Source organism: Lathyrus oleraceus, chromosome 7 (genome assembly GCF_024323335.1).
Source record: "Lathyrus oleraceus cultivar Zhongwan6 chromosome 7, CAAS_Psat_ZW6_1.0, whole genome shotgun sequence".
NCBI lineage: Eukaryota > Viridiplantae > Streptophyta > Magnoliopsida > Fabales > Fabaceae > Lathyrus > Lathyrus oleraceus.
In genome coordinates, this window is record NC_066585.1 from 278,226,167 (window position 1) to 278,238,937 (window position 12,771).

At 34.5% G+C, this 12,771-nt stretch overlaps 1 protein-coding gene across 1 annotated transcript; it reads right to left on the reverse strand.

Annotated features, from left to right (window-relative positions):
- Positions 1-9,092: 9,092 nt before the first annotated feature.
- Positions 9,093-9,548, reverse strand: LOC127103427 (uncharacterized mitochondrial protein AtMg00810-like). Its single transcript, XM_051040688.1, has one exon. It carries the CDS (start codon positions 9,546-9,548, stop codon positions 9,093-9,095), a length of 456 nt encoding a protein of 151 aa, XP_050896645.1.
- Between the last annotated feature and the right edge of the window lie 3,223 nt (positions 9,549-12,771).

The window sequence follows — 12,771 nt, forward strand, 5'->3', positions numbered from 1 at the left end:
GACACAGTTCCTCAGAACCTGGTCCTCAGAGTCTTCAGAAAGGAGAAGGTGAATTGTTTTCACAGACAATAAAAACTTTTGGAGTTTCTCCATATATAATTTAAAGACAAACAACACAGAAGTTATCCTGGTTCCCTTGAAATTCAAAGCTACTCCAGTCCACCCTACCAAGGAGATTTCGCCTTCAAAAAGGACTTAATCCATTAATCTTGAAATATTACAACAACGTCTAAGAGTGCAAAGACCTCTTAGCTCTCTCAAGTCTACAGACTTCACAAGTCACTTGAGAAAATATTACAACAAATATTATAGAAATACAAGAAGGTGTTTAATGCTTCTAGGTAAGCAAATATGAACACAGTAAGAACAATTTAATCTCACACTAATGAGCAAAAACTCATGTGAAAAAGTGAAGCAAGAATTAATGAGTATATGACTTTTGATGAGTAGAATTCTTGTTGAATTGTTTTGTGTGTTGATATGATGATGGTTGGACCTTTTTATAGTGCTTGAAGATGATACCGTTGGACGAGGCATTGATGTTGATATCTTTCCAATGATGGGACTTAATTATTATTAAGTTTGGTGTCCTTTCAATAACAGATTAGGAGAGCACTTAATTTTCTCCATATATAGATTTATACCATTTTTGGAATACTTTGTTGTTAAGTCTTGATCTGATCTGATAGGTGAGAGTCAGAGTGCACGGAGTTCAGATACTTCACTCAAATATTGTCTTCTTCAGATGGTTGCCTGATGCTTTCATTAGAAGCTCTTGATTAGTCTTTGACTTTATGTTCCTCAGATATAGTGAGCCTTAGAGACTTCAGATGAGAGATCTTTCAGTTTCAGAAGGTCAGAGCCTTGAGTCATCAAAGTGACATTTTCACCTTTTAGTTTAGCTGTTATGGACTTGCTTAATGCTTAGACTTTGTTTCTTCAGATGCATTAATCATTAGAGCCCTGAACACTTAGAGAATTTTGTCAGGGTACCAAAATGTTTCATCCTTTGTTATCCTTAAAACTTAAGTATAAATTGCATAATCAAAATCTTGTTCTAACAAAGTAAACCAAGAATAGAATTTCATTTCATCAAAAAGATAACTCAGTACAAAAATGAAAGAAAACACAAAGTTTTAAAACTAGGGTTTATGAGGGGGTGGTAGTATTGATAAGATCTCTCCAAGAAGCCCTTCAATCTTTGATGTCTTCTCATCTCGATGCTTGAGTCTCTCTTTAAATTCAAAATTCTCATCCGCCAGATGCTCCAAAGTCTTCAAAATGAATTCATCAGAAACTACAGTCTTCATGACCCCATAGTTATTTCCAACTTCAAGAGTAGTCTCAGAAGCAACAATAGTAATATGGGCTGAAGAAGGAGGTGAAGTCACTTCTGGAGTAGCAAGTAGAAATGTTGGAGGAACCTTATGAAGTAAAGGTTCAACAATACCAAATATTCTTACATGGAAGTTCCTTTTAGCTTCCTTCAGGCAAGAAATCTCCAACTCTTAAGAATTGAATTCTATCCAACTTCTGAAGTTGTTGGTCAAAGAACAAACTTCATAGAGGTTTGTGTTAGAAGTGCAAGCCTCAGTGAGAGCTTTAAGTCTGCCAGCAACCTTGCCTTCAAACTAAGCAAATAATTTATCCAATGGTGTAAGAAGAATGGTAGTTTGAATGAAAGTTAGATCAGAATAGAGACAAGAGTTTCTGTATGGGATTTCCATGACCTTAACATCTGATTCAGACTGTCTAACTAAATCATCATATTCCTCAAGGTTTGGATTACGTTCAGATTGAATCTTGGTGTCAGATGAAATTTCAATGGTTTGGTCATAAGAATCAGAGGTGGAGGTTTCATAAGAATATATCAATGACATGTTCATCAATGGGTTGGTGGGGTGAGGTTGGTGTAAAGGGTGTTTCTTCTCAAAAGGCACGGGCTTCTAGCATGGTTAAGGTGAATGAAATAGGTGTGGAAAATTCAGAGTTAGAGGGATGGCTTTCTATATCAGAGGATTTGGTAGTGGAAATAGTTATAGAAGTTGTACAAACATTTAAGGTTAGTGGTGTGATGGTTATTGATTCAATAAAAGTTGGAATGAGAATGGGGATTGTGACAGAATTGGATGGTATACGTGTGATGATTATTTTAGAAACACTAGAGGATCTAGAAGAAGGAGTGGTTATTGTTATAAAAGGAATGCATAGTGGTGGAGAAGGTTGTTGAGGAATAAATGAAGTAGAAGTAACATAACTAATAGAATAAAAAGGAGTCTCAGTCATAGGTGACTTACCATGATTCCCATAAGGAGTCACTTTAGAAGACCTAGCAGTCTCAAAACGGACATACTCTGCTTATGGTCTCATTGTGTCTCTCAGAATGTTGAGTCCAAAAGTCCTAGCAACTTTGGTGGGAGTTCTGGTAGGTCCAAAAGGTCCTTCACTAGAAGATATAGGCTTACTTTTTATTTCTAAGAGTACACATCAACAGGGTGATCCAGAAGCTCAACATAAGGTAACACATCCTGAGGACAACCATTTGCCAAACAATCTTCATTGTAATGTTCCAGAACCTCCTTAGACTCTTCCTTTGAGGAGAGAGAATAATCATCCACTGGAATCCTTCTAAAATCGACATATGTCATGTCTAGAAGTTCTGAAGAGTCAACAACATTTGTAATCAAGGACATGTTCTTCAGAGTATGTCCATTGAAAATCTTCCCAATTACAAAATCAACTTCCTTGATCATTCCTGCATCCATAAGCTTCTGCATCATTTTTCATTCAAACAAGATGTCAGAAATCAACCTACCCAAAGGTATCCAATTTCTTATCTTAGCAGCTCTATTTCTTGTTTCCTTAACCATTTACCTCAGATACTTGAAAATAATTGAGGGCAAATTTATCTTGTCACCACTTGACAGATAGTAAACATGTACTTTTGATTAATGTTAATGTAATCTTGAGAGTTAGAAGAAGGTCTGGGATGAACGCATCCAAGAATAATCTTGAACCAGATCCTAATACTTTCATGAAGTTTCTTAGGATTTGAGGAAGGCTTTCCATTCATGAAGATAACTTCTTCAATTTCTTCCATCTTACTCTTCTTGGAAAGCATACCAAAACACCGCTTTCTAGAATCATCATGACCTAGAAGTGTAGCAATAAATTTCTCAGAAATGGAGATCTTGTCCTAATACATATGACGTCACTTGAAGATTCATAGCTTCAGCAAAAATCCAGAATCACTTAACTAACTCATCGTAAACTGGTCCTTTTAGATGTTTAATCCCATCCTTGAAATCTCAAAGTTCCAAATTCCATCAAAAATTCACACAAAACTATTAACGTTTCAACTAGAATAGACAAAGTGAGTTCTTGAAGTCCTTCAAGTACTTGCTCTTGTTTCTAAGGTTGTTGTTGTTCTTGATTTTGGTGAGAAGATTGTTGTGAAGATTCCATTATTGATGAAGAAAATGGTTTTAGGGTTTGCTGATATTTTTTAGCTCAAAGAGAGAAAGTGTAGGCTTTGATAGTAGCGAAAGTGTGTGAAGTGGGTTTAAATAATTTTTTTTTGCAATCATGAAAAAGTTTAGAGAATAACAAAAAATTCCTACAAAGGGGTAAAGCGTGAAGATTTTACTTAATCCCAAGATTTATTCACCCAACGTGTCACATCATTAGATTAGAAACATTTCAGTTTTCTAAGACAGATGACTTAAAACTATTCCACTAATCGAGACTGATTGACAACTATTTAATGTGAAACTGTTCAGTATCCATAAAGAAAATTTGTTTAACTAAATAAGTTTTGACTGGATACATCTGAACTTATGAAACCTTCTCACTTCAGAAGACTCACACGTTTAGAACAACCAACAAAACTCAAAGTCTCATTTTTCAATTCTGAGAGATTAACATTATGAGAATAACATCTTTTTCATTCTGGACATAAGTCCATTTTCAAATTTTTAGAATGAAAAAAAATCTACCTTCAGCAAGGGATTTTGTAAAGATATCAGCACATTGATGGTCTGTATCAATAAATTTTAAATTTAAAATTCCCTTCTGAACATAGTCACGTATAAAGTGATGTTTTATCTCAATATGTTTTGCTCTAAAATGAAAAATGGGATTCTTAGATAAACAAATAGCAAAAGTATTATCATAGAGTATATGAATGTTACTCTCATATATATGAAAATCTTCTATTTGACTTTTCATCCAGAGCATCTAAGTGTTGGATCTAGAAGCTGCAATGTATTCATCTTTAGTAGTTGAAAGTTCTATTGTTGATTGCCTTTTGCTGGATCATGAGATCAGGTTATCTTCCAAAAACTGTCAGCTTCCAAAAATGCTTTTCCTCTCAAGTATGTGTAAGACCCAAATTTTGACCCTAAGATCCCTTCTGATATCTCATCATTTGCATTGGCGTTGGGATCACACCTTGGTATCCTCTTCACCTCTCATTTATTTGAGTTTACATTGGGATAGATCACCAAGAACTTTTTGATTGTATAATACTTTATTTTATTTTTTTTACTAACCAAAATACCAAAAATATGTCTATGTGTAGTGTTATTTCTTTTGTAGATGCGGGTGCCCATCTGTGCCCCCACCAAGTTCATATCTAGGGCTTAAGATACTAAATGCAAAGATATCAATCAAGGAAAGGTTCATAATGATTCTAAGCATCATATATGGATCCCCATGTTCTTTATTTGTCATTTTGATCAAGAATTCACCAAGAGTTTGAAGCTTGTTTGCCTTGGAAGCCCTAATTCATCTAGGTATCTTGTGTGACTTCCTCAATAAATCTCTTCATCATTTGGTCAAAGATGTCAAGGAGTAATTCATTATAAATCTCCTAAAGCATATATTATTATAAATGAGCCCCAAAGATCAAAGTAACCTCAAATTTGCAAGTTGGTTCGAAGAGGTTGACGAGAGGAATTCAACTAGTCAAATCTAGGGACCCTAGACCCTATATCCTACAATTTTTGTCATATGAAAATGATTCCAAGAGCAAAGTTACTTTTTATGACATTAAAACAAATTTAATGTTGATATAAAGAGTTATTTTGCTTGTAAAGTCAACTTTTATGGTGAAAGATTATAGGTCATTTTGTTTGTGCCCTGGTTAGGAAGTCAACTTCCAAGAACCATAACTTGCTCAATTTTTATGATATGAAGTCCATCCAAGTTTCATGATCAAATTAAAGACGTCTTATCCAACTTTGGATCTTGGATAAAGATAAAATTAAACATGCAAGGGCGTGTACCAAGAGGAAACATTATAGGTCATTTTGGGTCATCATCATTAAACAAGCAATTTTCCTCAACTTCTAAAATCCATAACTCCCTTTTGCAAGATCCAAATGATGTCAAATTTATGACCTAATTTAATAGGAATGAAAGAGATACAACTTTGGTGAAGGAACAATTTTCATTTGAAGCTCATAGCAAACATTATTCATGGTGGAAGAAGTGATCATTTGACTTTGTACTTCAAAAATTTTCAACTATGTTTGATTTCTCCAACTTCCACCTCAAAATTCATCATGATCCAAGTTCCAAATGAAAAAGTATTCAACATCAAAGTTGTTCCCCTTCATGTCACCTTTACAAAGATTCCAATATCACTTCATTTGTACAAGAATTGATGGACTTGCGCATGGATTCTTCTCATGGCTTGTTTTGGCAACTTTTGAACTTAATTTCCAATTACCATTACATGGCTTCATGATGTGATCTCAACATGGTTTGTGCGTGAATTTGGACTCAATGCAATCATCATTTTGGGCCTAATGCATTCCCATGCACCCATGCACACAAGTTATTAAATTTGGCCAAGTTTTCAAAAGGTGTGGAAAGCACCATTGCCTCTCTAACCTCCATTAAAGGATAAACTTGAAGATTTCACTTGAAATCGAGTTTCAATTCTCATTCTATTTTGGAATTGAAACTCCAAGAATCCAAGCCTTTCATTGATCCATTTCACTTCCTGCAAGCTAGTAGAGTCGAGCCAAAGAAAATTGGAAGCAAGATCAAGCTCAATTGAAGCAAACTGAAGATGAATTTTTAGATTTTTCTCCTCTTCGATTCTCCCTCATTTATTAACTATTTTGCTTGTTTATTGGTTGTCTGAAGACCTACCAAATGTAGGCAACAATATTGAGTTGCTTTGAGGTCAAATCGAAGCAACTCAGATCATGCACCTCAAAATTCAAATCCTTGTATCTTTCAATATACTTGGAATTAGGAGAAATTGAGGCCAGATTCGACCTCCTGAGCATTTTTCCTTTAAAATAGTATGCTCACTTTTTATTTTCTTGGTGGTTGGTGGTGGACCAGTCTGGTGAGGTCCATTGGAGAAGATAACCAGAGCCCTAGCTCCGGTGATGTGTTGGCATGTCTCCATCCATCTGATCTTGCTCCAACGTTTTAATCTCGTCCCTTGGTTCAGATGACCGTGTTTGCAGCACGTTTGACTTGAGCGCACCATATTTCCTATGCGCGTGGTCATCAAATCTGCCACCTCAATTAATGAGGGATATCTTATGGCCCTTATTTTTTTGAATTTCTTTTTATTTTCTGATTTTCTGTTTAATCCACTTATTTTATTTTATTTATAGAAATTTCATTTTTAATCCAAAAAATATGGGACTTTCACAAAAAATCTTTAAATATTTTCCTCTTCAATATTTTGAATAAAAATAATTTTTTGGATTAATTTTGATATTTTTTGTAAATTAAATAAATTTTGACTTGTTTTTAAATATTTTAAAATACTTCTGACTTTCCAAAAATTATGAAAACTTTTATCTAAGGTCCTTTGACCTTGTTTGACCTAGGATAAACCCCTTGGCTATTTATTTGGTGTTTTGAAGGGATTTGAGGTTTTGTCCATTTTAAAATGCATTTTAATTCATTTTAAATTTGATTTTTAATTTATAATTGTTTAAAAATTATTTTGAGCTATTTAATTGGTCTTGTGATGTTTGACTTTTTGTTTGCCTCATTCATGGTTGATTTGACTTTTGTTTGACCAATACTATTGGATTTAGGGGATTGATAAAATGTACATTTGATCTTCCAAAATGAATGGATAGTATTGAAAAGATGAATTTCCTCCTATGATCAATTTGGGTTTCTATTTTCCCTCCTCTCTTCATCTGCATCCCTATTATTTCCCAATCCATCATTGACCAATTATTACTCTAATATCCAAATGCTAGTTGATTCATCAATGACCTTGTGTCAGATGAATCAACATGAGCCTGACTGAGATAGGCCCCTCCCCTTTTTTGTAGTGTGTGGTATGTTTTAGGAGTTTGGTTCTTTGTACCAAATCTCTAACATGCATTAACACCTATATTTTTATTGCCCAGCCTCAGATAGTTATGACTTCTACATAAGTCCAATTACAATTGCTTAACATAGAGCTAAATTTGTCCCACAAGGCATATCATTCTAGTAAGTGAGATTGTAAGTCTCCCATTCTTCAAGGCATTATGTGAAAACTTGACCTTTTTTTCATTCATAAGAGCTAGTGGCATACTTATTGATTTATCCAAGTTGGAGCCCTTCTCATAGATGATGTCTTGGTTCATGGATTCATACTTGTGAATGAATGGTTGAGTGTTCTCCAAAGAATGACTTAAACAATTAAAACTCTTCACTAACATTTGACTAACCATTGACTAACTTTTTATTAATGTTGTTTTACTTTCAAGTCATTTACTTTATGCACTTTAAATTCAGTACCTTTATCATTCATTGCCATTTACATTTCATGCAACTTGTTTATGTTTCAAGTCCTTTTCACTTTACTCATTTGAGCCATATCTTGTAATTGTATATATTGTTTGCTTGTCTTTGTTTTTGTCTATGGTCTTAGGACCTTAAAAAACCTAATAATAAAAAAAAACCTAAAAAAATCTTGGTGGACTGTTGGACTTAATCTGAACTTTTGGACTTAGGAGTAGGCAACATTCCTTATGCTAAAGGACTTGGCCAATGCCATCATCTAAGTCTGAGTTATCCTTGATTGTGCCTTTCATCTAATGCAAGACCTTGAGTTCCCTTGATTCATCTGTCACTTAGTCTTTGTGCTTAATTGTTGTAATGTTATTATTATTGATGTCTGATGATACTTCTGAGTTCACCAAGGAATATTTCATCTGATACATTTGAAGACATTGAAGACTACTATCTATTGGAGTTATTGATTGGATATTATGGTTATATTATTTGATGCCTTGGTCTTCATATGGTTTGCTTGGATATTGCTTATGCTTGTTGCTTTCTAAGGTCCAAAGGAAAATGGGTTTCTATATGACATTCTTGTATGTTGGATTACATCCCATTGGTTAGATCTATTCAACTCTTAACTTTTAATTTTTATCTAGGATAGTCTCTTCATCCCCTCCCACTTCTTTAATTTCAAATCTCTCTCTCTTTTCAAAACCTTCTTTGTTTGTGTTTTTTAACTTAGACATGTTTTAATGATTAGAAACTTTGTCCTTATGCCATTGAATTTTTAAACTTTTTCTTAAATCAAACTTGTGAATGACCATAACCATAATGACTTTAATTTCAAAATACAAAAAGAACTAACAACCCCATTCAAATCTTTGGCCTTTGTGCCTTTTCATTTAAACTTTTGATTAAAATCAATTCACCAACTTCTTTGAAATTTTTACCACAAACTACAGGGTTTTGATCCATCATTTTTATGTTGGTATGTAGGCATAAGATCGAAGGTGTTGTCAAACAAAAAAATATAATTAATGAATTCTTTTCTCATCCTCCCACTCTATATTTTTTTTCCAAACATCATTTTGACCAAAACACTTGCATACAAAAAGGGCTCCCTAGGACACTTTGGGTGCTAACATCTTCCCTCTGTGTAATCAACCCCCTTACCTGTAATCTCTGACATTTTATTAGTTTTGATTTGAAAACTTATTATCTTTGGGTTTTCTTCGTACTTTTCCCTTTTCCTTTGGAAATAATAAAAGTGCGGTGACGACTCTGGTTTAATTGGCGTTAAGCTTATCCATAGTTTGATGGTCATGAATTTATTGCTATAGTATGTATCCAGCATAATCAGCATCACAATAACCCACCTGCTTGTAGTATTTAGATTTTTTATAACACAAGCTAAGGTCAATTGTACCTTTCAGATACTTGAAGATCCTCTTAACAGTTGTTAAGTGAGACTCTCTAGGATCTGATAAGAGAGCATACAAACAGAGACTAAACAAAATGTCAGGTATAGAAGCATTTAAGTATATAAGAGAACCAATCATACCTCTGTATACCTTATGTTCTACCTTAGCACTTACCTCATCCTTCTCAAGGATACATGTAGGATGCATATGAGTTTTTGACATCTTGCATTCTGACATGTCAAACTTCTTCAGAAGCTCTTTGGTGTACTTTCTCTGATGGATGTAAATTCCTTCTGGACTTTGATTGATCTGAATACCTATAAAGAACTTGATTTCTCCCACCAGACTCATCTCAAACTCTACCTGCATAGACTTAGCAAATTCCTTTCACAAAGTAGCATTAGCAGAACCAAAAATGATATCATCAACGTAAATTTGAACAACAAGAAGAATATCATTTTTGAATGACTTATAGAAAAGAGTTGTATCAACCTCCCCTCTGATGAAATCATCTTCTAAAATAAAATTGCTTAGTCTTTCATTCCATGCTTTGGGATCTTGTTTCAGACCATACAATGATTTCTTAAGTTTGAAAAAAAACCTGGATTTTTAGGATTTCCAAAACTAGGGGGTTAGTGTACATACACTTCTTCAGTAATGTATCTATTCAGAAATGCACTTTTAACATCCATCTGATACAAGATGATGTTATGATTAACAACAAAGGAAATTAAAAGACGAATAGACTCAAACCTGACAACTGGTGCAAAGGTTTTTATATAGTCAATCCCCTCTTGCTGACTATAACCTTATGCTACTAGTTGAGCTTTATTTCTTACTACCTCTCATTGTTTATTCAACTTGTTTCTGAAGACCCACTTTGTTCCAATAACATGAGTTCCTTTGGGTCTTGGCACTAGACCTCACACATCATATCTAGATGATTCATTGAGTTCCTCTTGCATATCCAGAATCCATTATGTATCCAGAAGCGCTTCATCAACTGATGTAGACTCTATTAGAGACACCAAACCCAGAAGAGTCTCTTTAGAAGGTTTGAATGAGGATCTGGTTCTGACAAGTTCAGATTTGTCTCCCATAATCAATTCTTCAAAATATGAAGATCTCTATTTGTGCCTTCTTAGAGGAGTCTGAACTTCAGTAGCTTCTGGTTGAGGAGCTTCAAAGTCTTTTGCTTCAGCTTCTTTGTCTTATGAAGTCTTTCCTTCAGAACCTGAATAAGTGATCTCCAGATCTATAAATTTCTCAACTACCTTTGACTTTTCAGAGTCAAGCTTATCATCTAATCTGACATGTATTGATTATTCAACAATATGTGTCTCTGTGTTGTATACTCTATAGCCTTTTGAACGTTCAGAGTACCCTAACATGATGCACTTTTGTGCCTTCATATCAAACTTTCTCAGATTCTCTTTAGTGTTCAGTATAAAGCAAGAGCATACAAAAGGATGAAAATATGAAATGTCGGGCTTCAGATTCTTCCATAATTCATAAGGACTCTTACCCATAATAGGTCTTATAGAGATCTTGTTATGAATATAACACGCTGTGTTGACTGCCTCTGCCCAAAACTGCTTAGCAAAATTAGTCTCATTGATCATGGTTCTGGCCATCTCTTGTAGAGTCCTATTCTTCCCCTTTACAACTCCATTTTATTATGGAGTTCTAGGGCAGGAGAAATCATGGGAATGCCATTAGCATCAAAGATTTTTTCAAAATATTTGTTTTCAAATTTTCCACCATGATCACTTCTGACTTTCACAATTTTGAGATCCTTCTCATTTTGCACTTGGGAGCAGAAGGTAGAAAAAATGTGACTCATCCTTGTGTCTGAGAAATTTTACCCATGTCCATCTGCTATAGTCATCAACAATGACTACTCCATACTTACCATTGACATATGCAATTTTCACTAGACCAAACAAGTCAATGTGAAGAAGCTTCAATGGTTTGGAGATTGAAACAACATTTTTAGCCTTGAAAGAAGTTTTGGAAAACTTACCTTTCTAACACGCTTCACAATGAGCATCTGAAGCAAATTTCAGATTTGGTAGGCCTCTGACTAAATTAAGCTTATTTAGATGAGAAATACTCCTCATGTTAACATGGCTCAATCGACTATGCCACGTCCATTACTCTTCATTTACAGACATAAGAAATTTTAAATTTTGATTCTTAAAATCATAAAGTCTTATCTTATAAATGTTATTCTTCCTCTTTCGATTGAAAAGAACTGAGCCATCTTTTTAACTGACATCTTTACAAGACTTTTGATTGAAAATAATGTCATAACCATTGTCACTTAATTGGATTATGGACAATAGATTATGTATTAATCTTTCAACTAAAAGAACATTAGTAATGGAAGGGAGTGTACCATTACCTACTGTTTTGGAGCCAATGATCTTCCCTTCCTGATCACCTCTGAAACTGGAGACACCTTCAGGCTTAAGTTCTAGGCTTTGGAACATATGCCTTCTTCGTGTCATGTGTTGCGAGCATCCAATGTCCAGGTACCATGGCTAGTGTCTCAACTCCGTTGTTAAGGATATCTGCAACATATATTATCTTGTCCTTAAATACCCACACCTTTCTGGGTCCTTTGGGGTTAGTCTTCTTAGAGTTCTTAACAAACTTGGGTTTTTGTGTAGGATATGTATACATGTTTGCATAATTGAAACGTGAATGAGGTTTCACTTTAGCCTTAGGTTTAAAAGCAATTCTACCTTTAGGAATAACTCCATTTTCCACAAGAAGGGACAAAATATGACTGGAGAGTATTGGGCTTATCATCTTTTTTAGAATCAGATTCGTCATCAAAATCATAGCCAATACCCCATTGATCCGTTTCTGCTAACGCCATAAATCATGGAAGCCATTAAACTTCTATTCAGGCTTCTAGCAAGAAATTTCTAGAAATATTTATCATATTTCTTTATGATATCACCAGAACCTATAAAGACTTTTGAAAGAATTTTCTTTTCAGGTTTGAGACTCTTGCTTTGAGGCACAAAGTTGTTGTTTTTCAAAATGAGATTTTCTTCACTCTGACTTGAAAAGTCTTTCTGAAGCTTACAATAAGCTTCTGATTCAGATACATGAATCTTCTTCAGATCCTTGTATTTGTCTAGAAGATTTTGATATTTTTCCATAACTTCTGATAGACTAGATTCAAGCTCAGAACGAGAAAGTTAAGAAAAAAACCTCTTTGGAATCTGACTCAGATTCTAATTCTGTTTGAATCGTTTATGCATGAGCTTCTGTGCAAGACATCAACGCCATGTTAGCCTTCTCTTCTTCATAATCATCTTCTAAATAGTCCGAATCATCCCATGTATCCATCAAACCCTTCTTATTTCATCTGAAGTTCGTCCTAGGCCTTTCTTTCTTTAACTTGGGATATTCATTCTTGAGGTCGCCTGGATCTTTGCACTCAAAGCACATGTGTTCTTTGCCTGATCCATCCTCTTGGATCCAGAAGTGGACTCAGAACGACCATATGTCCTTCTTTATCCTATGAATTTTCCTTGCCTTTTCTTCTAGAGCTGATTAACGCGCCTGGATAGAAGAG

Coding starts and splice junctions, on each gene's coding strand:
- LOC127103427 (XM_051040688.1), bottom strand. CDS start 9,548: ATGCAGGTAGAGTTTGAGATGAGTCTGGTGGGAGAAATCAAGTTCTTT.